The sequence below is a fragment of the Puntigrus tetrazona genome, chromosome 4, assembly GCF_018831695.1.
Source record: "Puntigrus tetrazona isolate hp1 chromosome 4, ASM1883169v1, whole genome shotgun sequence".
Lineage (NCBI taxonomy): Eukaryota > Metazoa > Chordata > Actinopteri > Cypriniformes > Cyprinidae > Puntigrus > Puntigrus tetrazona.
In genome coordinates, this window is record NC_056702.1 from 23,168,088 (window position 1) to 23,195,837 (window position 27,750).

General features: G+C 42.3%; 1 protein-coding gene and 1 long non-coding RNA gene across 3 annotated transcripts; both read left to right on the top strand.

The window, feature by feature from the left end:
• Nucleotides 1-67: 67 nt before the first annotated feature.
• LOC122343008 (ribonuclease inhibitor-like) lies at nucleotides 68-15,459 on the top strand. Its single transcript, XM_043237277.1, has 7 exons — nucleotides 68-691; nucleotides 845-1,018; nucleotides 2,551-2,724; nucleotides 2,823-2,996; nucleotides 4,059-4,232; nucleotides 14,125-14,171; nucleotides 14,496-15,459. The coding sequence occupies exons 1-7, from the start codon at nucleotides 264-266 to the stop codon at nucleotides 15,053-15,055; spliced, it is 1,731 nt and encodes a 576-aa protein (XP_043093212.1). The 5' UTR covers nucleotides 68-263; the 3' UTR covers nucleotides 15,056-15,459.
• A 3,769-nt stretch (nucleotides 15,460-19,228) lies between these two features.
• Nucleotides 19,229-25,775, top strand: LOC122343191. 2 transcript variants are annotated; one of them, XR_006250714.1, is made up of 3 exons: nucleotides 19,229-19,275; nucleotides 19,746-19,859; nucleotides 25,730-25,775. It is a non-coding gene; the product is annotated as an uncharacterized LOC122343191 (long non-coding RNA). The 2 variants fall into 2 exon arrangements; XR_006250713.1 differs by lacking the exon at nucleotides 25,730-25,775 and adding an exon at nucleotides 20,650-20,708.
• Nucleotides 25,776-27,750: the final 1,975 nt, after the last annotated feature.

The following is a 27,750-nucleotide window of genomic DNA, read 5'->3' on the forward strand; positions in this document are numbered from 1 at the left end:
GAAGATTTAAAAGCATGTGGTATTAATGCGAGTAAAGAAACTGAGTTCACAGGAATGATCGCTGAGATTTTTAAAAGGAACGCAGACTTCATGGAGCAAAGGTTTTCACCTTTGTGCATCTGAGTGTTCAAGAGTTCTTCGCTGCAGTCCACGTGTTTCTCTGTTATCTGAACAAGAACATACAAGAGCTTCAGTTTTTCTTTGATGGGCCAGAAGAAAATGTCACATTAGAGAAGTTACTACAGAAGGCCATTGAAAAAGCCATGAAGAGTCAGAGAGGACATCTGGATCTGTTCCTGCGGTTTCTGTTGGGCATTTCACTGAAATCCAGTCAAATCCTGCTTAAGGGCCTGATCACACACACTGAAGACACTACAGAGAGCATCATGAGAATAAGTGAATACATTAAACAAAAACACAACAAGTACAATATCTCAGATGAAGCTTCAGTCAACCTGTTCTACTGCTTACTTGAGCTCAAAGATCATTCATTATATGAGGAAATTCAGAGTTACATTAGTTCAAATGAACATCCAGGAAGATACCTCTCATCTTCAATGTGCACAGTCCTGACTTATGTATTGCTGATGTCAGAGAAGGTGCTGGACGAGTTCAACCCGAAGAGGTTCACATCAAAACAAGCAGACTACAAGAGACTCATTCCAGCTGTGAGATGCTGCAGAAAAGCCCTGTGAGTATTTCACTGACTGCTCTTCCATCAAATGTTTTGTTCTATATTACTAAACAACCAAAATATGTGAAATATTTTAACATATCTAAAAATTAAAAGTACAATATTACAAACAAATTAAAAATATATATCTAAAACATTCTTTTTTGGCAGATTTGACGGCTGTGGTCTTGATGAAACATGCTGTGAAACTGTTTCTTCAGCTCTACAATCACCTAAATCTCATCTAACAGAGCTGGACCTGAGCAGCAATCACCTGCAGGATTCAGGAGTGAAGCTGCTTTCTGATGGACTGAAGAGTTCACACTGTCATCTGAACATACTGAGGTTTGACTTTCACTTTCACTGTATCTCTGTTCAAATGTATAGACAAATAGGTGTTTCATAACTATAGCTAGCAGATATTTCTCATTTCTATACTGTGGTATGATTGTATCAGTGGCATTTACTACAAGAACAGGCAATGCCTACTAAAAACTTGATGAGAAAACTATCCTAGAAAGCCTCGAATTTTGTAATGCAGTTTTCCATTTGTGATTTCATGAGCATTACAAATCCAGGTACCGAATATCTAATAGATCTTATTGGCGTCTTTGAACTGTTTGTTTGTTTAAAGAAAAATGTATAGTTTCATGCTGTCAGTAGGAAAAACATCATTAAATTACTGTGTTAAAATACATAATTTAGGGTTATGTGCTAGGCTTTGATTAGGCTTAGAGGGGACAGTATGTACACTTTATACAATATAAAAATACCTATTTCTATGAAAGGTCCTTATAACACACAGAAACCCAGTGTGTGTATGTTGGACCACTTCTGTTCACTAGGCTCTGTCTTTCAGAAACATGGCTTTTCATATCACTGCTGCACTATTCATGTCACCCAACTCCACCTCTCAATCCATCCTGATGATCTGACAATAGCTGCTCGCATGTCTAACCGACATTTCTTGCTGGATGAAGGACCATCACCAAGAACTGCTTGTGATTTCAATAAACCCATAATTTCTTCACAATTTCACTATCCAGTCAGGCTCATCAACCATAACTTCAAAACAGCTAGAAACCTTAAAGTGATTGATGATCAGCTGTTGTCCTCAAATCACTATGCTGAAATGATTTATACATCATCAAGAAACTCCAGCTCTTTTTGTTTAAGGCTGTTGAAGCTGATTCCTGCTCCTTTTCACACTACATTGTTCCCAGCACAACCAGTGGATGAAGTCACTGCCACTGGACTGTAACTATCACTTATCTAAACCTCTTCCAGAGATCTTGGCATTGTTGTGTTTTATCAGTATATAGCACAATAAGGTTCTTCACCTTATTTCTTTTAGAGTAGAAACAGTTTATCTCTCCAGATAACATAGCTCTAATATAGCAACATCCAACATAATCACTTGCATTTATGCACTATTTTATTGCTTTTTTAGTGATTGATTACTTGTTTATCTTTTGTTAATTAAATCCTTTTTACACTTGTTTCTTCCTTGTGTTGATGATACAGAAAACGGTTCTACAAGTTAAGAGATTCCACCAATCTTTCTTACTGATGTTATGTTCAGCTGTGCGCTTCTCATCCATGCTTGTTTACATAAAATAGTGGTGCATTTAACCAGTTAATTGGAAAAGTACTTAAATGCATTTAAAATCTAAATAATTTGTAATAAATAATTCATGGTGTTTCGAAGTGGCCACAATAACAATATTGTGAATATTTTTTATCTATTCATTTTCAAAGTAAATTACATTTTCAGATTTTATGTGACCTAATCTAAAGGGAGAACAATCTTAACTGTGCAACAGAGCAAAGTTGATTCTGTGATTTATTTTATTTTATTTTTTTAATTCTCTTCACAGGCTGTGTGGCTGTAATGTCACTTTTCATTCCTGTGAAAGTTTGTCCTTAGCCCTACAATCCTTAAACTGTGTCCTGAGTGAGCTGGACCTGAGTAACAATGACCTGCAGGATTCAGGAGTGATGCTGCTTTCTGAAGGACTGAAGAGTCCAAACTCAAAGCTGGAGATTTTAAGGTTTGAGTTTCAATTTTTTTTTTTATATTATTATAATTTTTTCAAATCACACTGTTAAGATTAATTCTGAATGTAATTAATCTGTTCATATTGTTCAGATTTTGCATATGTAATCTCACTGCACAGTCTTGTGGGAGTTTATCGTCAGTTTTACAATCCTCAAACTCTGTTCTGAGAGAACTCGACCTGAGTAACAATGACCTACAGGATTCAGGAGTAAAGCTTCTTTCTGAAGGACTGAAGAGTCCAAACTCCAAGCTGGAGACACTGAGGTAATTTTTTCATATAATGCAATAATTAAGTAAAGGCTTTCAGAAATGACCATTATATTTTGTCAACAAATGTGTATTCTGCTTACAATGCAATGTAAGAACAAAAAAAAACATGCAATTTTTCATGTTTGTATAATTGTCTGTAGATGTGGATTGTATTGAGATTGAAAACACAAAATGGTCTAAAACAGTTTCTGAACAAACTGCAAAACTGCTGAATTTTTAAGAATAACTAGCCTCTTTGTGTAGGACACCCTTAGCGTCTAAGATAGATAGCTCTGTGGAGTATAGAAATACATGAATATACACACATACAATCAGGCCAGTGCTAGCTAGAAGCAAAGCAGGCGAATGCCCAGGGCAGGGGCAAAAAAGATCACCACTAGGTGGCAGGCCAGAACATAGTCAAAGGATAATTTATAAGAAATTAATTGATGCAAAAGCAAGTAGAGTTGTCTTTTGTAACTGGTAGTGAGCTGTTACTCTGTGATAAATCATGTAGTTAATAGGACAGTCATTAACAAAAAAGTGTCCAGAGAGTGAGCTTGGAAGCTGTTGCTGCTTCAGAGCTTTTAATAATCACTACGCTCAGCTCCACTGAGGGTTCAGCATTTCTCGCACCACATCTGAAATATCTCAATGTCTTAGTTTTGTTTTTCCTCTCGCAAACACTCTGCTCTGTGCTCAGGCTTAGCATGCCTACATTGCCTGTAAAGTAGATTTGTGCTGAATGTTATGGGGATCATTAATGATGTGTCATTTCTCATTTTCCATGAATGTGCATGTCAGCCATACTGAAGTAAATGAAAAGAGTGTTTTTCTTACTCCACCCACTAAATTTGTCTAATTTTTTCAGTATGCAAGCTGGTAAAAGATGCCAAGACTGCTTCTGTCCTGTGAAAAAATTCACAGGTTCACATAACGGAACGTAAGCGTTTGGTCATGCTACACCGCTATTTGCTGGAAAAAATTGTTAGCTACAGGAAAAGCTACATTGTTTTCACTACTTGTAATAAGCTGCTTACTAACATTTGCTAATGTCATGGACTGTTGTTTTCCTAGGTTGTCTGGCTGTATGCTGACAGAGAAAGGCTGTGGTTATGTGTCTTTAGCTCTGACTTCAAACCCCTCACACCTGAGAGAGCTGGATCTAAGCTACAATCATCCTGGAGATTCAGGAGTGAAGCTGCTCTCTGAAAAACTGGAGGATCCAAACTGCTCTCTGAACAAATACAAGTATGTCAATCAGGAGTTGTGGTTTCAGTGTTTTTGTGTATCTATTGTATTAACTTTTTTTAACAGTTGAGTTTACAGTCAAGACTGAATACATTCAGTCAATGGATTCAAAAACAGTAAAACACAACTGTTTAACTTTAGGAGAGTTTGAAAATTAGACATAAATAGTTCCTTTAAAATAGCACTAGTCAATAGTAAGTCTTTTCTTTTTTTAGACGAATTCAATCAGTTATATTAAAAATATCCTGGCTCTTCTCAGCTTTAAAAGGGCAGTGACTGGTTGTTTCTTTTTTAACAGTCCAAAATAAAGTGCATCCGTCTATAATAAAAACGTTCCTCAGTTCCGGGGGGATGAATAAAGGCCTCCTGTAGCGAATCCATGTGTTTTTGCAAGTGTACTACAGCCACAAAGCAAGTAATGAACAGTTCTGAACACATCAGCATCCATTTAAAAGCTCAGTACCAACAGTACCGTTGACACTTTGTGTTACGTGCAATATATTCAACAACCATGTGAGTGTAGCATAAATTACCAATATACTCAATATCTTGCAACAATCACGTTGCTTGCTTAATCACTGCATGTTGCAGAAGTCAGAGAAAACTTATAGCATTCCCAATACTAGATGAGTCATAAGCATATTTCAAGAACAATTACATGGCTACAGAAGCTACATATCAGTTTTTCTGTTGCAAGTTTAACCAAAAACCAGCACTTGCAGTAACAACCATAGTTAAACCAACAGCAGGTCTAGCAACAACATTATACTGAACACGTAAATAAGCAAGCAAAATCCCAATACCCGAACAGAGAGACTCGGAACTAGCATAGACTGTGGCAACATGCCCTTTAAGAAGATGAGAAGCAGCTGAGAAGAGCAGCATGCCCCTTTAATACAGTACAGCATATGGTCAAGGCCCAAATTTTAGGCAAAAGCAGTTAATAACCAATGGTGGCAAATTCTACACACTGCACATTAAGTATCAAACATGTTACAGAGCCGTGTTATTTTATTTGGATTAAAGATTATGAAGGCAAACATTTTTGGTTGAATTGCACTAATTAATTGAAATGAAATTAAACAGAATCCCAACACTAGATGAGCCTTAAGCAGCAAGTTTCATTTTAGACAGCCTTAAACAACAAATTAAAAACAAGCCTTGCGGTGGTATGTTTAAGTGGGTAATGTTACCAGCATGTCAAAATATTGATGATAGCATAATTGCCAACATAGCATAATACAATGAGGATGTAAAAGACACTTAGGTTTGTGAAGACATCCAGACATGAATAAAGGGTTAAATGGTCAGATGTTATCTCGGTTCTTCCAGCTGGGAAAGCAGATCTTGTGTAAAAGTGTTGTTGATGCAATCGCGTTAGCAAAACTTGAGCAAAGAGATAATGTCAGTGATATGAGAGAAGCAAAGCTTGCTCAGGTCACAGCGAGTCTATCAGCGTGCATGAATTCACGCTCAGGTTCACAAACTTGAAACTGGTGGAAACTCTTGAGAGAAAAGGAATTTCCACCAAGATGGAACTTGCTGTCTAATTTCCTCCTGAGCAAGCAGAAAAACTACTGATTAATATTGTTGTGGGCTGAAAAACTTGACCTTGATTCACATGACCTTAGGGCTGCCCTTGGCTAAAGATTTTTCTAATTATTTATTAATAAACATTTATCAGTAAACCCTTTAAATCATTATAATGAGCCTTTAATATGTATATGTATGGTCAATTACGGTCATGTTATGCAAATAAAGGTTTGTAAAAATTGCTATGGTTTGCTAACGTTAAACTATTAACGTTATTGACTGCATGGTAGTGGCACAACATATCTTCATACCTGATCTGGAGTGATTACCACCTGTAAGAGCCATTTTATGGGTTTGCTTTGGATTGTGTGCATGTGTGTCCAGTAGGGGTCACTCTTGGTGGGTTGGGCACAGTATATAGGTGGGAACCTTCCTCAGGTGACAGGTGTTGCTGGAGGAAGGTGCACACAGTTTTTTGACCACACGCTAAGTAGTTTGTACCACGATACAAGTTGTAAGGTGATGGACAGGTGGATTTATTGACTGTTTGTTTGGATTCTTGCCATATGGAAATGAAGACCAGTAATGGGTAAAATAAATCTACAACCATGAGCATTTTAATATCTTGTGTGGACATTCGAGTTAATATAAATGTAAGTGTGCGCGTCCATTTACAAGCACCGACCAGCATCCCTCAGCAGCTTAAAGTAGTGGACTTAGCTGCTTACATTTAGTCAAAAAACTGTTATCGTCTTGAAAGGAGCGGTCTTTAGTTTATGTAACGTTGGCGCTTCATCATTTGCCGAAAAGAATCAAGTGGATTGTTGGAAGAGCTGCATCGACTCTGTTTCCAATCATGACGTCTTAGCGTTCGCGCGAGCGAGGATTATACGCACGTTTTTCTCTTTGGGTTTGGATCGTTATCAGCGCAACAAAAGACATTGGAGCTGTTCTACAAACATCAGCGGAGTAACCTGTTCAAACATTGGCGCCCAACGTGAAGAGGTATGTTTGTAGCGCTACTTATTGAATGGCCATTTAATGTTTTTGTGTGCACACAATATGGGACATAAATCCAATGCATTGGTTGTCAAAAGAAATTAACTGACTTTGCGAACTGGGCTCATTATCGTTTGAGCGTGTGTTTGACTTTGTGAACTATGGAGGCATCTGAAAGTGAACACAGGCCAATCGAAACGCAGCAGTTGAGTGTTTTAAATGACGTTGATGTTCAAATGGACAAAGAAAAACGTGTTGTGAAATTAACTCATAAAGCATTTGTTGCAAAGGTTGAAAGGTTGCAGATTGATAGAAAATCTGTGCTAATTAAAGCTACTAATTTAAGAAAAAATATGCAAGGTCTTATGCAACAAAGAAATGTAAAAGATGTACAAAGTGCCTTTGATGATCTTTTAAATTTGTGTGATGAAGCAAAAGATATTCATGGTTCATTGATGGGTCTGTTACCTGAAAGTGAAAAGGAAAAACATGATATATGGTTTAAAGCGAAAATGATCGGAAATAATGATTTTATTTCTGAAGTTAAAATGTGGGTATCAGGTACTGAAAATGAAGTTAGGCCTATTTTAAATGAGGTCATGCAGGACAAGTTTGATGGGGTTGGTCCACATGACAGTATTTCAAATGTTGGTACTAGATGTTCAAGTAAAGTAAGTGCATGCAGCAGTGTTTCTTCTGCCAGAGTTATAGCTGAGGCAGATAAGGCTGCGCTGCTTGCTCGTATGGCAGCATTAAAGGAAAAACATGCTTTGGAGGAGCAAGAGCAGATGATAAAGAGGAAAAGGAGCAACTCGAGTTGGATGCAATGCTAGCAGAATCTACTGCTAAACCTGCAGTATTACAGGCCTCTGAAAGTCGCAGTGTTTCAAGGCCTCCTATAATACACATTCTAAGTTGGAAAGGAAAAGACATTCTCAATTACCGTGAATCCAATGGCAGAGGAGTTTAAATCAGCCGTCTGTAGTAGAATGGAAAAGCAAGCATCAGCAGTGGATCTTCGTTTGGCATCTTCTGTACCTTATCAGGACATTCGTCAACAGTCTTTGCAGGAATGTGCTGATTTAGAAAGACGAAATTCCCAGCATATACTAGGAAAGACATCAGTTCAACCTCATGGACCTCTTGCATCCAATAGGATTTTTCAGCCTACATCAGTTCAACTTTATGTACCTCCTGCATCTGAAAGGATGTCTCAGCCTGTGTCAGTCCAGTCTCATGAACATCATGCATCTTATGTAAGTTGTCAGCCACAAGCCAGGAGTCAGTGTGGTGACATTGTTGCTATAATGCAAAGACAAAATGAAATAACAGCAGCTCTTGTCCAACAGCAACATTGTTCAACCTTACCAGCAAGAGATATTCCCTTGTTTGATGGAGAGATCCTCTTCAGTATGTTTCATTTATTAAGGCGTTTGAAAAGGGAGTGGAGGAGAAGGCAAGTCATAGTGATTGCTTATATTATCTGGAACAGTTTACCAGGGACAGCCTAGGAGCTGGTCCGCAGTTGTCTTCACATGACCAATGATTTGGGTTATGCAAAGGCAAAAGAGTTATTGCAGGAACATTTTGGTAATGTGTATAAGATTGCCACTGCTTATTTGGATAGAGCCTTGTCTTGGCCCTCAATAAAAGGGGAGGATGTTAATGCTTTGCAGTCCTATGCCCTCTTTTTGCGTGGTTGTTGCAATGTCACTGAAGAATTGCAGTACCTTCAGGAGTTGGATATGCCAAGCAATATGAGAGCCATTATAGCTAAATTTCCATTCAAGCTCCGAGAACGGTGGAGATCTGTTGCACATAACATTTTGGAAACTACTCAGTGCAGAGCATTGTTCAAAGATCTTGTTCAATTTATTGAAAGACAGGTTGGCATCCTAATGGATCCTTTGTTTGGTGATATTAGAGATTTGCCAACTAGTATGAGGCCTGTTAATCAGCCAAAATTACGTTCAGAGGGTAGAATTAAAGGAAACATCTTTGCCACTACTGTTGCACCTGTAGAATTTGGGGAAATTACTAAGAATATAAGAACAGAATTGCAATCAAGTAATTCTGAAGTAATTCCATTATGTGTGTGGTGTGCTAAGTATCATACATTGGAAAACTGTCTACAATTTAAAAGCAAGAAGCACAAAGAAAAGATGGAGTTTCTAAAAGAGAAAGAGCTTTGCTTTGGTTGCTTAAGTATCGGGCACATGAGTCGTAACTGTGGTAAGCGGCTGACTTGTAGGATATGTAGTCAGCAACATCCTACTGTGCTCCATATAGACAGAAATATGGCCAACTTGGACATAGCCTCCAAGGAGTCAGAGGCATGTAGGTTTCTGGGATCTACTGAAACATGTGGTCATACAGGGGCTGGAAAGGATCGTTGTTTTCTTTCTATTTTGCCAGTGCAAGTTAAGACTGGCAAAGGAAAGCAGATAGTCCAAACCTATGCATTCTTGGATCCTGGCAGTTCGGCGACCTTTTTGCACTGAAAGCCTTATGAAGCGGCTTAATATTTCTGGTAGAAAACTCAGTTTCTGTTACAAACTATGGGACAGGAAAAGGTTGTACCTGCATATGTATTATCAGATTTGGAAGTATCTGCTATTGATGGTAGTATCTTCTATCAGCTTCCCCAAACACTTACACAGAAACAAATGCCTGTAAGTTCTGACAATATCGTGTCTGAAGGAGATTTGTCCAAGTGGCCTTACCTGGAAAAGGTTAAAGTTCCCCATATAAAGGCTAATGTTGAGTTGTTGATTGGGAGTAATGTGCCTAGGATGTTGGAGCCTTGGAAGTTATAAATAGCCGTGGGGATGGTCCTTATGCCATAAGAACAGCGTTAGGTTGGGTCATCAATGGTCCTTTAAATGCAGGCAGCTTTGAAGGTGAAGATTGTTCTGCAGTGGTAAACAGGATTTCTGTGTGTAGACTGGAGGAGATGCTGCGTAAACAATATAATCATGACTTCAATGAGAGGGCTGTGGAAGAACAAGGCTTGTCAAGAGAGGATATCAGATTCTTGGAGATTGCAGAAAGTTCGGTCAAGCTTGAGGGCAGTCAGTATACTTTGAAGCTGCCATTTAAAAGGAAAATGTGTATTTTCCTAATAACTTTCCTTTGGCAAAGCAACGGATTCTTGGGTTGAAGAGGAGATTTCAGAGAGATTTTCAGTTTTATCAGGAGTATGTAGTATTCGTCAAAGAGATGATTGATAAAGGACATGCAGAGCAAGTGCCTACTCAGCAGCTGAAAGGAGAAAGTGGTAAGGTATGGTATATTCCTCACCATGGTGTACGTCATCCCAGGAAAGGAACCTGCGGGTGGTTTTGATTGTGGTGCGGCATTTAAAGGAACATCATTAAATCAAGTCCTTCTTCAAGGTCCCAATCTTACAAGCACATTACTTGGTGTCCTCCTGAGATTTAGACAGGAGTCAGTGGCTGTCATGGGAGACATTCAGGCAATGTTTCATCAGGTTAAGGTGGCAGAAGTGGACAGGGATTTCCTCCGTTTTTGTGGTGGCAGAACGGAGATTTTACAAAGGAAGTGTCAGTGTTTCGCATGACTGTCCATCTTTTTGGAGCTGTCTCCTCTCCAAGTTGTGCTGGTTTTTGCGTTGAGAAAAACAGCAGATGATCATCAATGGGATTTTCAGAAAGAGGTTGTTCAAACTCTCAAAGAGAATTTTTATGTGGATGATTGCCTTAAGAGTGTGGCATCGGAAGAAGCAGCAGTTTCCTTAATTCAAGACCTTTCTAATCTCTGTCAGCAAGGAGGGTTTACTCTGACAAAATAGATCAGCAACAGGCGCACTGTCCTGCAAATCCTTCCCGAGGAGTGTCGAGCCAAAGAGTGGAAGGAGCTAGATCTGGACAAGGACAGCCTGCCTGTTGAGCGAGTTCTTGGGTTATTGTGGTGCGCGGAAACTGATTCATTTAAGTTTAAAATGGAGATTCAGGAGAAGTCCTGCACAAGACGTGGCATGTTGTCAGTGGCCAGTTCAGTATACGATCCACTTGGGTTTTTGGCACCAGTTGTGCTACCTGCAAGATCATGCTACAGGAACTATGCGGAGGAACTTTGGATGGGATGAGGCAGTGCCCGTTGAAATTTTGTGCAGTTGGACACAGTGGTTGAAGAAACTGAATGCACTTCCTGAATTTAGGGTGGAGAGATGCGTTAAGCCCATGATTTGTAGATCTGATATACATGTGCAGCTTCATAATTTTTCAGATGCAAGCGAACAAGGATATGGAACAGTCACTTACCTTAGAATTCAGAATAGTAATGGTGACATTCACGTTTCCTTCCTCATGGGTAAGGCCCGAGTAACACCTTTAAAGGCCATCACTGTTCCCCGTTTGGAGCTAACTGCAGCTGTTCTCGCTGTCCGTGTTGATCTGATGCTAAAGAAAGAGCTGAGGCTCCAGCTGCAAGAATCAGTTTTCTGGACAGACAGCACATCTGTGCTAAAGTATATCATGAATGAGGACAAGCGATTTCATACTTTTGTTGCCAACAGAGTTTCTATCATCAGGGAAGCCACAAAGACATCACAGTGGCGATATGTTGGTACAAAGGAGAATCCAGCTGATGATGCATCCAGAGGACTGTGGGCTGGAGATTTTATCAAGAACAACCGATGGATAGAGGGACCTAAGTTTTTGTATAAATCAGAAGAAGATTGGCCTGTAAATATGGTGAATACTTCAGTAGAGGTTGATGACCTTGAGGTCAAGAAGGAAGCTTATGTGAATGTGGTGAATACTCAAGGCTCTTTGCAGAGTATAAATAGGTTGATGTCTTACTTTTCAGACTGGAGGAGACTACGAGTATCAGTTGCCTGGTTGCTTAAGTTGAAGAGGATGTTGTTGGGAAGGATTCGTAAGAAAAAGGAGTTAGATATTTCTGATGTTAACAAGCAGAATACTTGGTTGCAAGGGAATCAAATAACTACAACAGGACAAACCTTGTGTGCAGAGGATCTTATGGAAGCCGAAATGGCTATAATTTGCTATTGTCAACAGCAAAGATTCCCTGAGGAGATCGCTGCTTTGTCTTCTGTAAAAAATACAGTGAGCAAACAGAGTGCCATCTATAAATTGGATCCATGGTTGGATAATGGGCTTCTGAGAGTTGGAGGTCGGCTAACACGGGGTTCGTTACCAGAAGACATAAAACATCCATTAATCCTCACTAAAGATCAGCATGTGGCTACCCTCATATTGAAAGATTTACATCAACAGCTTGGTCATAGTGGGCGTAATCACATTTTGTCTGCATTGAGAAGAAGATATTGGGTTACTGGTGCCACCTCAGCTGTTAGGAGGATCGTAGCAGAATGTTGTTTCTGTAAAAAATATAATGGGAGGATGATGGGGCAGAAGATGGCTGATCTGCCTAAGGAGAGAATACTGCCAGACAATCCGCCGTTTACCAACACGGGCGTTGATTATTTTGGACCAGTAGAGGTGAAGAGAGGAAGAGGCATAGTGAAACGCTATGGTGTCATCTTCACCTGTCTGGCTAGTAGAGCTGTTCACCTTGAAATGGCCAATTCTCTTGACACAGACGCTTGTATTAATGCTCTGCGCCGTTTTATCAGTAGAAGAGGGCAAGTGGAGCATCTTCTTTCAGATAATGGCACAAATTTTATAGGAGCAGAGAGGGAACTTCGGGAGGCACTTTCTTCATTAAATCAGGATAGGATTCAAGGAGCCTTGTGTAAGAAAGGCATTAAGTGGAGTTTCAATCCTCCAGCTGGATCTCATTATGGTGGGGTATGGGAACGGGTCATCCGCATGTTGAGGAAGATCCTCACTGCAGTTCTCCAACAGCAGACGCTTGATGATGACAGTTTGCATACCGTTTTGTGTGAAACAGAGGCGATCTTGAATGATCGACCAATCACCAGATTGTCTGACGATCCAATGGATCTTGAAGCTCTTACTCCCAATCATATTTTGTTGCTTAAGGGAAAACCGTCCCTATCTCCTGGGTTGTTTGATGTTCATGATTTGTATATAAAAAGAAGGTGGAAACAGGTTCAGTATATTTCAGACCTTTTTTGGAAGAGATGGGTGAGGGAATATCTACCTTTGTTGCAGGAGAGGCAGAAATGGAACAAGGTTAAAAATAGCCTAAAGTCTGGAGATATTGTGGCTATTATGGATCCAACGGCACCGCGAGGATCCTGGCCACTTGGAAGAGTTGTGAAACATTCCCTGACAAGAATGGGTTGGTGCGCTCTGTGCGTTTACAAACTAAGACAAGTGTGGTTCATAGGCCTGTAGCAAAACTTTGCTTTTACACGAGTCTACGGTTTAAGAGGTGTTATTATGAGTTTATGTATACATTGTACTCACTATTTGTATTTGTGTATGGCTCTTTGTTATGTGTGTGGAATTGGTATGTTGATCCATCCCAATTAGGGGCTGGTATGTAAGAGCCATTTTATGGGTTTGCTTTGGATTGTGTGCATGTGTGTCCAGTAGGGGTCACTCTTGGTGGGTTGGGCACAGTATATAGGTGGGAACCTTCCCTCAGGTGACAGGTGTTGCTGGAGGAAGGTGCACACAGTTTTTGACCGCTACGCTAAGTAGTTTGTACCACGCGATACAAGTTGTAAGGTGATGGACAGGTGGATTTATTGACTGTTTGTTTGGATTCTTGCCATATGGAAATGAAGACCAGGAACGGGTAAAATAAATCGACAACCATGAGCATTTTAATATCTTGTGTGGACATTCTATTTAATATAAATGTAAGAGTGCGCGTCCATTTACAAGCACCGACCAGCATCCCTCAGCAGCTTAAAGTAGTGGACTTAGCTGCTTACACCACCAGACGTTGCTAAACCCTTTTCTCAGATATTGCCAATCCGAGAGAGATTATGTGTAAGAAAGAGAGAAATAAAAACTAATTTAAATAACAAATCAAAAATGAATTCACCTTCACCGTCTACCAGGAACTTACTGTTTTACCTCAAAAGAGACAGGAATAAACAATACCACTACCCCTCCTCCAATCACTGTGGGTCTCCTGAATAAACACACCCAGAGACCCGTAGAGGTGGGGAAGCATTGTCTCTTAATTGATGAGATATCATGTGAATGGTGGGGAATAAGTTAATTAGTATAAACTTTAACTACTGTATATCCAGTGAAGCTAGTATTTCTGCGCTTCTTGACTGGTGGACTGGCGTATAGGAGATGTGACGGTTATGGAAGCCCATTCTCAAAGCTAGAGGACCTAGGCAATCTCCTGATCTGCCTTTTATACAATAATTTTGAAATCTGTCTTTTATCTTGTTTCCTGACTGATTGTGTCTCTGTGTGTTTTCTAGTGTGGACCATGGAGGAGAATCCAGGATTACAGCAGGACTGAAGAAATGTACGTCTACACACACACACACACACACACACACACGTTGTGTTTCCATGTTTTATGGGGACTTTTCATAAGCATAATGTTTTTATACTGTACAGACTGCATATGTTATTTTCTACACTGAAACCTACCACTTACCAGAAATTATTGCCAATTTTTGATTTTCAAAACATTAGATCCTATAAGTTTTGTTTGTTTAAAAAATGTCCCCACAAGGTCAAAATTTACTGGTATTCCTATCCTTGTGGAGACATTTGGTCCCCATAACACACACACACACACCTGCAGTGATTGTTGTGTTATTAATGTCTCTGTTCTTGTGTTCAGATGAGTGTTTTTTCACACTGGATCCAAACACAGCACACACTAAACTCAGTCTGTCTGAGGAGAACAGAGAGGTGACAGGTGTGTCTCAGTCTCAGTCGTATCCTGATCATCCAGACAGATTTGATTGTGTGCCTCAGGTGTTGTGTAGAGAGAGTGTGTGTGGACGCTGTTACTGGGAGACCGAGTGGAGCAGAGATACTGTGTCTGTATCAGTGTTATATAAGAACATCAGCAGGAAGGGAGAGGGTGCAGAGTGTGTGTTTGGACGTAATGATCAGTCCTGGAGTTTGCGCTGCACTCCTCACAGATACTCATTCAGACACAATAACATAATGACTGATCTCTCTGTGAAGCCCATCAGCATCAGCAGAAGAACAGGAGTGTATGATGATATCTATAAAGTAGGGGTGTATGTGGATGAGAGCGCAGGAACTCTGTCCTTCTACAACATCTCTGACACAATGACACATTTACACACAGTCCAGACCACATTCACTCAGACCCTCTGTCCTGGGTTTTATCTTTATTATTCTGGCTCATCAGTGAAACTGTGTCGATGAATCAGAAGAGACTGAGCAGAGTTGTAGGGAATCGGTGTGAATTAGACAATCAGGGTCGAGTTCCACAAAGAGGCTTGCAACATTAACACAAACATTTCAATTCAGGAAGAAGATTTTCACTTTTAGGCCAAGTAACCAAGATTCATGGTCAAAAACACAGCACATCATCAACATAACATGGGTAAAATAATAAAAAAGAATCTGTTGGATGCATCTCCATCCCCCCACTCAGAACACAGAACTTTTAACCTTTGGTTTGCACAGAACTAATTTTGTTTTCATCCACATGCATGCTCAAAATCATCTTAAAAAGACTTTAATCACTTATATGCATAACTGCATATTATATGTAACCCACATGTTTAACTATCACATGCTAATCGCTAATTGTTAATGTATTTGGAATAACTCATACGCATAACAAACTATTGTTTGGTATGCGTGATCTTCAATTTCCCACCTTTGAAATGTTTTTTCCAACCAATCCTTGGCCAAATGTATCATATTCGTGTTCTAGAAATCATGTCCAATATTGTACTCTGCAAGAGCACATATTTATGACAGACTCTTATTGCTACGGAAAAAGGCTAGGATATATGTTGTTTCTCCTCTTGCTCTTTGATTGAAAATCACAACCAAAAATTGACACTATGGTATCTTATCAGAATTTTATTTTCAGGACTGTTTTTTCTGATTAGTGTTGCAGTTAAAAGTCACCAAGTGCAACCATTTGACATCATTGACACAGAATGTACTGTGCACTGTACTGTAAAATAATGGCGACCCATAGTCCAGAAATAGCTGTAAATCTTTTTAATAACATACATCTTTCATGGGTTTCTATTACACGTTTCAGTAAGAGACATCATTTATGTTTTATTAGGCTATCAATGTCTTAACACGCAGGGATCCTTCGATCTTAACCTCATTGAGGAACTCAATGTGAGGGTTAATCATGTGATTGATGGTTGTTCAGGTCTATGCAATTTCCCACATTGCTGTAAACTTGGGATTTCACATTTTCATTCTCTTGAACACACTTTCTCTCTGTTCCTTCAACTCATATGAATGAGTGTGTTTATGTGTTAGTTTATGTGTCTTATCCAATAAAGCCATATTTATATTGAAAAGAGAAGTGTCTTGTGTTTTGTCTGCCAAGTTAATGTCTTTAACTGCCATTATTATGAATTAATTTACTACAAGCAGCATAAAGAGCTGGCGCTCGCGCTGTCAGCTCTGGAGGGGCTGATCATGCTTTATATTCTGAAAAACTGTAAATGCTTCGGCTTCAGAGATGCACCAAGGAGTGTATCTTGTGAGCTTGCAGTTCTCTCCTGCTGCTGTTGAGGCACGGCGGCGATTGAGCATGTGAGGAATGCATTTGGATCTGTTGGACAGGTTGTAGACGGGCTTACTCTGAGCCTCTCAGCTCCTTTGCATTCCCGGGAACGTAGCCACTCTGGGAAAACCAGAGGCCAGTCTCTAGTGACTGGTTCCCTTAGTATATTATTGGCTACTGCCAAGTGTGGTTTAGTGGGTCCTGCTCATTGCCCCACCCTGGTGGCCCCCGAGCTCTGACTATGGTTATGGATCAAGAAGTAAATACTCTTTTGAGGGCAGTGGTCCCTCTTCATCTAAGAGAATCCAGGTTCTATAGCCGGTACTTCATAGTTCCTAGGGAGAACGGAGGGCTGATGCTCAGGATCCCAAGTCATGTCTTTGTTTTCGCTTGGTTCGCTTTGGTGCAGAGGCAAAGCTTACAAATATCGAATTCTTCCTCCCTACCCTGTGGAGTTAGAAAAGTGTGCTCTCTTCAGCTTAGAGAACCACTTATCTTGGTGTAGTGTGAGGAGTCGACCATAATGCAAGATGGCATACTAGATCGTTTTTTGGACCCGGGACAGACTACTCTCACCGTGTTTATAATTGCAGTTTCTTGCACATCTGTAAATAAGTGTCCTCTTATTATGTCTTTGCCTTTCCGCTCTGTACAGAATTGAAGCACAGTATGTATTCAACATAGAAACTGTAAACAATTTACAAAAAAATGTAGTACAGCATGATAACCAACCTCATTCATTCAATGCAGTGCGTAAATGGTTGGCTTAGAGTTACAGATGTTTATCCAATACTATCCAGTCATACGTATTTTACTGTTCTTTACTGTGATGCTAAAATAATCATTAGTTGCATAGGTTTGAATTATGGACGCCACTTTAAATTAAGTTGGGCTGGACTCTCAGCCTAGCCTCTCTTATGGTCAAACGGTGGTTGATCACATGATCAAAAAGTGTTGCCCTAATCTCATCAGAGATGACTCTCCTTGCTCCTCTTCTTCATCTTCCTTCTGCTCTCTGTCCATTGTTGGCATCCATTGTTCAAAAGTTGTAAATGTCATTAGAAATATTTAACTTGATAAGATTTGAGTTGAATAATAATAAAGTTTAGCAAGCCCTTGTTTCTCAATAACAATAAATAAGGTTAGTGTCAGAATGCCATTATTACCCCCTGGAGCCATGTGAAGTATATTGTAAAAAAGGATTCGCTTTTTTTGGCCTTTTATAATCTTATCCACCATTCACTGCCATTATAAAGTTTGGAAGAGTGAGAATATATTTTATTAAAACTTTGTGTGATTGTGTTTGCCTGAAAAAAGAAAATCATATACACCTAGAATGTTTGTTTTTGTTTGCCCAAAATTTTAAATATTTCAAATATACCTCATTTCTAGATTATTGTAATCTATCTACTGTGGAATTCCTGAAAGACTTGGGTGTAAACTGAACCGAGGCATTGTTTCTCTGAGGAAATGGATCTCTATGTGATTTATTTGGGATATATTTGTAGAATTGTTGATTTTTCTTTAATATCCCAAACTGATGATGTTCCATTTAGATATTTTATACATTTCCTATTAAAACGATTCGTTCAAACAAATGGTTCATTCAGAAGCAAAGTATTTGATTGTTAAAGAGTGAATCATTGAATCATTTATTCGACAGATTTGTTCAAAAAGCTGATTCGGTCTATTTTTGTTGGCGAAACTGAGCAAAAATGAGCAGTGTTACTGAACTTCAACTCAATCCAACACCTCAAGATACGTATATGAATGTAATCTTGAGGTCGTTGCTTCCTTGAAACTTTAGCGCATGTTGAAACAATTGTTATTTCGGGACTGTTCCTAGAGGCTTTCGATGCTGATATCCTTGGCGTCCCTTGTTCTCCTCAAGACTCTAGAGATAGGCCTTGTCCTATTGCATACAGAACATAGCTTCCAATGACAATAAACTGAAGCGGTCCTCGGGTCATATGCTTGTTTTGCTCCAAATATTGCCATTCCTGTTGGATGGAGTTTAAGGTAGTGCATATCTTTAATTCATTCTCGAACTTGTTTGCATCGTTGTAAAAATTGCTTTAATGGACTGGATTAAAAAAACCCTGTCTTCAGTAGAATCACAACAGATGCTGGATCGCAGCCTTGTGGCGTCACGTCTCCAAACCAGAATAAAAGTTCATAAGAGAGTAAAACATTTAAAACGTTACTGGTAGAGTTATTAAAAACAAGGTCAAGGTAGAGTTATTGGTGAAATAAATGTAGTTTGATATAAAAAAAAAAAAAACATTGTGTCGGATTCTGAGCAAAAAAATATATAGTGAACAGAAATCTAATGCAATACATCTTATCTCATACACAAATGCAATACAAATTGATTTACGTGAAAGGGAAAAAAATCACGTGTTAATTTCACATTCAAATTATCTTTTATAATTAAAATAATAAAAAAATCAGTATTCAGCGTTTTATGATTAATGTCAAAACTTTTATACATTTGAAATTTCTGCACTAAAGTATGTACACACATCTAACACTTCAGATGCGGCTTCAAAGATGAATTTTATTGATAATGACTTCATTTGTTGTTGTAATTAGCTATTCTAATTCACTGATTAAATATAAGAATTTGACTCAAAAGATAATGGACAATTAAAAGGCACAAATTTTTGCTGAGGCACACAATCCAGTTTTGTAAAAGGTAGGCGTATCAGTAACAATGTAAACGACTTGTTTTACATATATTTGGTTATGCACTGCAACGGTTCTCTCCCTGTACGTTTGACACCATTCACTTCTTTACGCGACTCTCAAGCGGACTTTTATTTTGGTCTGGAGATGTGACGTCCTAAAGCCGCGCCGCGCTCCTCAACTCGGCTGAAGAAAGGTTCGTGCTAACGCTTCCAAGTCGATGCGAACCGCTTTAAGAAGCTACATGAACTAAATAAAAACGATTTAAGTAATACAACGTGCGTGACTGATTTAAAGTTATTTCATGAGTGAAGCGCGTGCTCGTATCAGTAGCAGAAAAGGTGCGTCTCGCTCCCGGCATCGTTCAAGAACTGACGGGAGAAGTCCGAGTCATCGGAACCGAATCATTTGTAAAATGATTCAGTGATTCGAAACGAGCACAACAAACAAACTCTTAATGACAGCTTTCACAAACCAGCTGCAAAATGAAATCTACTTCACATTATGTACCACATCACAAATACCTAAATATTACATTTATGTTGAGTTTGTATATTTTAATCCGGTCATTTACTCTCACTAACTACCGAACTAGGGAGCTCATTGAGGTAGAAATGTGGTTACCATTTATATTTACTTTCTGTTAATTATTTTCATCTTATACAGGAAACGATCCACGTGACACTCTTATAAAGATGGCGTCCGTTAAAGAGGAGAGTGAAGACGTTCACATTGAAGAGACTTTCAGAGTCAAACATGAAGATCCTGAGGAACAAACCGGTTGGTTTTCATTCTCCAAGCTGAACTCGCTCATTTTATCCTTAATAAAATGTCAGACTCTTTAGAAATGGTCACACAAGCGTCGTGCAAACCCCAAAACACGCTTTTTAGGATGTAAAGATATACGAACAGGTTATACATCAGTGAAACCAACAATAGCGCTCATTACGTTCATTATTAAGGGCTTTGAGAGATACCTAAGAGACATGAGCTCTGTTAATGTGCCTTGTTTTCATTTTAGTTTTAAATTAGTTAGAGCCACATTCATACTGTTTTCAAGTTTCAGTCAACTCTTTTTAGGAATGCAATTCAAATAAACCCAGTTAATATAGTATAAGTGTAGACAAAACCAACATTTTCTTTAAGCCAAACCCTTTTTTTCATAAACTGAAGAAAAAATCCATTCCAGACATGGAAGAAGCTCTGATTTGAATCGACAACATTTATTTTACCAGCCAAACACACACAAATTTAAATAAACCAAATAAAATAGCATCACGTGAGAATGCCAGAAAAAAAATACATTGAAGTTTAACAAAGAAACCATTTTCTTTAAAGCACTATAATTATTTTTTTTCTTCTAGAAATTCTCGTTTTCAAATGAAGACATGAAACATCTATGAATGTAGTTAAATTTGACAGTGAACTGAATACGTAAAGACATACATTACACGATACAAGAGTAATATGTTTGTGTTATCTGTTCAATCAGACCTTTATTTTGACGGGTTGCTGTGAGGTTTCTGTGTGTATATGGTATGATATGACACTAGTTAACTCCGCCTTACAGCTCGGCTCCTTCTTCACCATGACGACCGCATTACTGCAGAAGCTGCATCGATCCGTCTGTCGATCTCTCATTCCATCCTCCCCTCACTTGCGAACAAGACTCCAAGATACTTAAACTCCTCCACCTGAGGCAGGAGCTCCCCACCAACCTGAAGGGGGCAAGCCACCCTTGTCCGACTGAGAACCATGGCCTGATTCTCATCCCCGCTGCTTCACAATCAGCTGCAAACGGCCCCAGCGCGCACTGTAGGTCTTGGCCAGATGCAGCCAACAGGACAACATCATCAAAGCAGAGATGATATCCTGTGGTCACCAAACCCGACCCCCTCTGGCCCCCGGCTGCGCCTAGAAATCCTGTCCATAAAAATAATGAACAGGATCGGATTATTAACAGAATAATGACAAAGGGCAGCCTAGTCGGAGTCCAACATGCACTGGGAATGAGTCTGACTTAATGCCGGCAATGCGAACCAAGCTCCTGCTCTGATCATACAGGGACCGGACAGCCCTTAATAATGGGCCCCTTACCCTGTATTTCCAGAGCACCCCCCACAGGACACTGCGAGGAACCCGGTCGAATGCCTTCTCCAAATCCACAAAACACATGTGGAATTGGTTGGGCAAGCTCCCAGAAACTTAAAGTATTCCTTCCACCGACTGGCAATGTCCCCAGTCGAGGTTAGCAGATTCCCACCAGCACTGTATACGGTGTTGGCAGGGCACTGCTTCCCTTTTCTGAGGCGTCGGACAGTTTGCCAGAACCTCTTTGAGGCCGTCCGATAGTCCTTGTCCATGGCCTCCCCGAACTCCTCCCAGACCCGAGTTTTTGCCTGCACAACCACTCGGGCAGCAGTCCGCTTTGCCCACCGGTACCTGTCAGCTGCCTCAGGAGTCCCACGAGCCAACCAGACCCGATAGGACTCCTTCTTCAGCTTGACTGCATCCCTTACTTCTGGTGTCCACCACTGGGTTCGGGTGTTGCCGCTGCAGACATGCACTGGAGACTTTGCGGCTACAGCTCCAGACGGCCACGTCGACCAAAGAGGCTGAGAACGTCTCAGGTTACATATGTAACCATGGTCCCTCTAGGGGAGGCGAGGCGCTGCATCACAAGCGCTTTGGGAACACCTTCAGCGTGAGCCGCTCTGAACCACGTGTGAAATCTGTCCAATGGAGGGGAGCGACGTCATGGACGAGATGACGTCACCGACCAGGAAGTATAAAGTCACGCTCTGCGAGGCCGGTGCCAGCCTCTGTAGTGGAGTAAGCGCCGGCAGGGGTGCGGGCATGTATGGCATCGGGACGCAGCGTCTCGTTCCCTAGAGGAACCATGGTTACATTTGTAACCTGGGACGTTCCTCTTCAGGAACTCGAGCTGCGTCACAAATGCTTTGGGAACGAGATGCCCACGCCGCCATAGTTCCAAGGCCCTGCCTGAAAAGGGGGTCCTCAGACCACCCATCAGGATAAGACAGAGGAGCCAGGGGCGGCCCTCATGTCTGAGCAAAAGTGGAGGGCATTGACCACCCCGCAGCGTTGCAGATGTCCCCGAGGGGCACACCGCTAAGATAGGCCTTGGAGGCCGCCATACCCCTAGTTGAGTGCGCTCTGACCCCGAGAGAGCATGGGAGTGCAGAGGCCTCATAGGCCAGGTGGATAGCCTCTACTATCCACCTGCTAATAGTTCGCTTAGCAGCAGTGCCACCCCTATTTATCGGACCAAAACAAATGAGTAAGTGGTCCGACGTCCGCAGAGACGCAGTTCTGCGCACATAAGTGTCCAGTGCTGGTCTGCCTGGAAGGGGGGAGTACAGAAGGCCTGTAGTACGATCGGTTGCGGTGTAACAGAGGGCACTTTAGTTGTATAACCCACTCGTGGGTATATAAAAGCCTTGGACATGCCTGGGGCAAAGTCCAAGTAAGTAGGGGCCACGGAGAGGGCCTGCAGATCTCCCACCCTCTGAAGAGAGGTGATGGCGAGGAGAAATGCTGTCTTATAAGATAAGACAGGTAAGGGAACCTCTCCGAGGGCCTCGAAGGGTGCCTTACACAGAGCCTCTAATACCACAACCAAATCCCAGGGGGGAACTCTGGTCCGCACTGGAGGTCTCAGCCTCAGCACACTGTGGAGGAATCGTGTAACTAATGGGTGTCTGCCCACTGAGTGGCCACCAATAGGGTCATGATATGCAGATATGGCTGACACGTAGACCTTTAGGGTGGAATGGGATAACCTGGTGGAGAATCTCGCCTGAAGGAACTCCAGCACTGAGCCTACTGGGCAGTTAACTGGGTTTAAGTGGCGATCTCCACACCAGGAAGTGAACATTTCCCACCTCCTGGCATACACGCTCCTCGTAGAGGGAGCTCTGGATTGGAGGATGGTCTCAACAACCTCAGCTGAAAGTATGAGAAACTATGAGTAGTGCCCCTTCAATAACTTCAATAAGCTTCAATAAAGCTTCAATAACTCCGGGCAAGGGTGAACTATTGTTCCCCCCGCCTGAGAGAGTAGATCCGGCCTCAGGGGGATTCCCCACGGATGACCGTCTACTAGGCCGATCAGGTCCGCGAACCATACTCGGCCCGGCCAGAACGGGGCTACTAGCAGTAGTCTGATTCCATCCTGGCGCACTGTCGCCAGAACTCTTGGGAGCAGGGCAATTGGGGGAAATGCGTACAGGCGAAGCCTCGGCCACGCTTGTGACATGGCATCCAGTCCCAGGAGAGCTGGATGAACTAGAGAGAACCAGAGGGGATCAACCCCAGCAGTCTCTGATACTGCTTGACAGTGAATGACTGGCCTTCCTTGACTCTCTCGACTGGCGTGAGGATCGACTGCACACGAGCAGGAGACAATTGTGCCCACATCGTGGTCGAATCCCACACCACGCCTAGGTATGTGGTCCTCTGAGCAGGACGCAATACACTCTTCTTGGTGTTCAGTCTCAAACCCAACTCCCCCATGTGAGACAGAACAACATCTCAATGTTGAACTGCCATCTGCTCTGATTGAGCTAATATCAACCAATCGTCGATATAATTGAGTATGCGGATGCCCTGGAGTCTCAGTGGAGCCAGAGCTGCGTCCATACACTTCGTAAATGTGCGGGGTGAGAGTGCTAGGCCGAACGGACATACTCGATATTGGTATGCTACGCCCCCGAAAGCAAACCTCAGAAACTTCCTGAGTTGAGGAAGGATGGATATATGGAAGTATGCGTCCTTCAGATCTATGTTGACAAATCAGTCCTCGGATCTGATTTGAGTCACCACATGCTTGATGGTAAGCATTTTGAACTTCAGTCTGTTGACATAGCGGTTCAAGACCCTCAGATCTATGATGGGACGCAACCCCCCATCCTTCTTCGGAACAATGAAATAGCGACTGTAAAACCCAGATTCCACAGCATGAGGAGGGACCACCTCAATGGCCTCCTTCCTGAGCAGGGATTCTACTTCCTGTTCCATCACCAGAGCCTACTGGGGGCCGACTACTGTCGGTGTGACTCCCCTGAATGTCGGTGGTGGAAAACCGAACTGAAATCGATAGCCTTTCTCTATCGTTTGCATGACCCATTGAGATACATTTGGCAGAAGTTTCCACGCTGCTAAATAATCTACTAAGGGAATCAGCCTCTCGAGGCTGACCTCTGGTGTGTGAGATACAGGTAACTCGGTGGTCTGAAGCGGCTGACCGGCAGGCAGACGCCGGGCTAGCTGTAAATGGGACCCCCGCATGTGTGGCGCGTTCCCTGGCCGAGACGCACCCCTTGGGTGAATCCGGCTGGGGCGTGTGCTGGAAGGCTCCGCGCTCTGGCACGAGGGCAGAGACAGCGGAGTTACTCCCCTGAGGGCCCTGAGGAGCAGCGGGTGCCGACTGACAAGTCATAACCTGATCCTCCCCAGGAGGGGCAGCCCTCAGAAGCCCTGGACCACTCACGTCAGGGCTTCTTGGCCGAAGACTTCCTGTCCAGAAAGACCCTCAGATCTTTGGACCCGGAAGTCACCGGCCCAGAGCGCTGCTTCGCCCCCTGCTGTTTCTTGGGGAGAGAACGAGGCGGCGCTCTGTTTCTGCGTTCGCCTGCACGAGGAGCTGGCATGCGGTGGGGGCATCTCTCGTCCCGATGCCCCCTGAGATCGACGCGGGAGGAAATTTTGACAGAGTCGCCGAATAGGCCAGAAGGCTGCAGGGGGGCGTCCAATAGGCAGACCCTGTCTCTCTCTTTCATATCGGACAGGGTCAGCCAAAGATGCCTCTCCACGGCCACAAGGGATGCCATAGACCGCCCATAGAGCGCGGGCGGTCTCCTTCATGACGCAGAGGCAGAGGTCAGCGGTCGGCGCAGTTCTGCGATTTCGCCGGAGCTGATCCCCTCTCCCTCGTCGACCTCTTTCAGCAGGTCGGCTTGATATGCCTGCAGAACTGCCATAGTGTGCATGCAAGATCCAGCCAGACCCGCTGCTGTGTACCCCTTAGCCACCAAAGCCGACGTTGTTCTAAGCGGCTTTGATGGTAAGGTCGGAGCCTTCAAAGACAATGCTGCACCGGGGGACAGATAGGTGGTGAGAGACTGTTCCAACCGGGGCATCGCCTTATAGCCGTACTCCGCGACTCCCGCCATATTTCCATAATAACAAACAGCAGTGGGTGAGAAAACACGAGCGGAGTACGGCCTTCCCCAGGACCTCCAGATCACGCCCCTCCAGGTGCCGCTAGCATCACCAACGTGAGCGTTGAAGTCCTCCAACAGGACGATAGAGTCCCCAGTTGGAGCACTTTCCAGCACTCTTCCCAAGGACTCCAAGAATGCCAGGTACTCTACACTGCCATTCAGCCTGTAGGTACACTCTATTATTTTTTCTGTTCATAAGGGGTGGACCACTCTTTGTCCTAGGACCTGTTTGCCTTGGGAGACCCTACCAGGTGCATGTAGCCCTGGACAACCTAGCTCCTAGGGTCATTCAGGCCCTCAAACCCCTCCACCACATTAAGGTGGCGATCCAAGGAGGGGGTCATAGTTATGTAGTCCTAGTTGTTAAACAGGCGCTAATTTTTATTTCTTTCTTTTTAATTTCAGACCTGAAAGAGCAGAGTCGAGAACTGAATGAAATGAAGGATCAAAAGCGAAATGTGATTTCAAAGCTGAGAAACATCGATTAGTTGCTCGCCAGAAAGCGCAAAGCATCAATTTCCGTGACACAGTTTGCACGGAGACCGGCCTTTCACCTGCCAGCAGTGCGGAAGAAGTTTCAAAGGAAAACCCACCTTAATGCCCACGCGACGATTCACACGGAGAGAAAGCGTTCTCCTGTCAACAGTGTGGGAAGGGTTTCACGCGCCAAAGAAACTTCAAGACTCACGCAAGAGTCCACGCCCGCGGAGAGAGCGTTCACCTGCCGACACTGTGGGCAAGCGTTCAGCGAAAAGACAGCCTTGATGCGCACGCGAGAATTCACGGCGAAAGGAAGCCATTCGGCGTGTCGTTGCTGTGGAAAAAGTTTCACCTGGAAAAGCCACTTTGGCGGCACGCGAGAATTCACACGAGAGAAACCCGTCGTCTGCCAGTTGTGCGGGAAGTCTTGTACAGCGTAAGAACCAGCTCAATATCCACATGAAGATCCACAGCGGAGAGAAGCCGTTCAGGTGCGCCGCTGCGGGAGAAACTTCAGGTATAAATCCAATCTGACAACTCATGTGAGGAGGTTCACACCGGAGAGAAACCGTTCACGTGCGCTCAGTCGCGGGGAAGAGCTTAAAACACAACATAAGCCTTAGCAACCACGCGAAGACCCACTCCAGAGAAACACTCCAATGCCATCTATGCGGCGGAGCTTCACGGACGCCGGTCGCCTGAAGAATCGCGTGATGGCTCACGCCGGCGGAGAGAGCCCGTGTGCCACCACTGCGGGGAAGAGCTTTTCTAGGAAAGATGTCCTCGCCATCCACATGAGGGTTCACACGGAGAGAAGCCGTTCACCTGCCGCCCAGTGCGGAAAGAGCCGGCGTGCAAAGGAAGCTTCAGGATTCACGTGAGGTTCACACGGAGAGAAGCCTTACAAGTGTCCTCGGTGCGAAGAGCTTCCAGGTATAGAAGCGGCGTGAACCTTCGCGTCGCGGACTCACGGCGGAAGAAAGCGCCATGATTGGGCGCAAACATCATTCTGGAGTAAGTCGTAGCAGTACGATTTTAAACGTTCAGATATGTTAAGAATAAAACGCATGTTGCACGAATAGCATTAACAAGAAACACCTGCGACACTAAAAGTACATCTGTAGTGTCTATCCTTTCATTCCTTACATGTATTAAAAGCAATAAAAAGGTTGAAGTGGGCTCATTAACCCAATGAATTTCGTTGTCTGTTTTGATCTAATGGTAAATTTTGATTCATGAAAAATTACATTTTAGGAGTCCCCAACTATAGGTTGTCAAAAAACACTTTAAATTCGATCTTATAATGTGTATTTATTTTTACTTTTTGCTCAGTGACTCATTTGTTTGGCGTTGCAATTTCATAATAAAAGTAGCGTTTGTACAGCCGTCACCAGCCATTTCGTTTCAGTGTTTCATAGTCGACTCTCTTACAAAGCGTTTGTAATGCAACGTTGCATCCTCCGTTTCAAGGAAAACCCAGAATTCATAGCGCACATATGACAACAGTGCTTTTATTCAAAGAACAAGGTGGATAGGCGTTCTGTGGGAATTTCACATTGAAAGGTTAATATTGTTTTCATTTAAATACTTGAAAGAAGTGTTTTAAAGCCTGTAAAAATTTGTAAAAAATCACATTTATCAAACATGAGCATGCAGCTCTTACCACGATTGAACAATTACTGTTTATAAATCTAATTTTTATTGGAGCACCTCCAATTTAACCATATTGGGAGACTTCCATTGAAAATCACGTGATTATGCAACTTTTATAAGAAATTAAAGGACATAAGTGGATTGCTTAATGCATATTGTGACACTCTTAAATGCTTTTATGTGTAAAGTAGTAAAGACAACCACTACCTAGGAGTTTTCTGTTTTTGTAAGTTGTATGCAGTATGTTAATCATTTTTGTAATGTATTTGAGGAGCGTGAAAAGGCGTAAGAAG

Excerpts from the sequence above, each read along its gene's own strand:
- LOC122343008 (XM_043237277.1), top strand. The coding sequence starts at position 264 with ATGAAGAGTCAGAGAGGACATCTGGATCTGTTCCTGCGGTTTCTGTTG. Across the intron at positions 692-844 it reads AGATGCTGCAGAAAAGCCCT|ATTTGACGGCTGTGGTCTTG; the intron begins GTGAGTATTTCA and ends CTTTTTTGGCAG. Across the intron at positions 1,019-2,550 it reads TGTCATCTGAACATACTGAG|GCTGTGTGGCTGTAATGTCA; the intron begins GTTTGACTTTCA and ends TTCTCTTCACAG.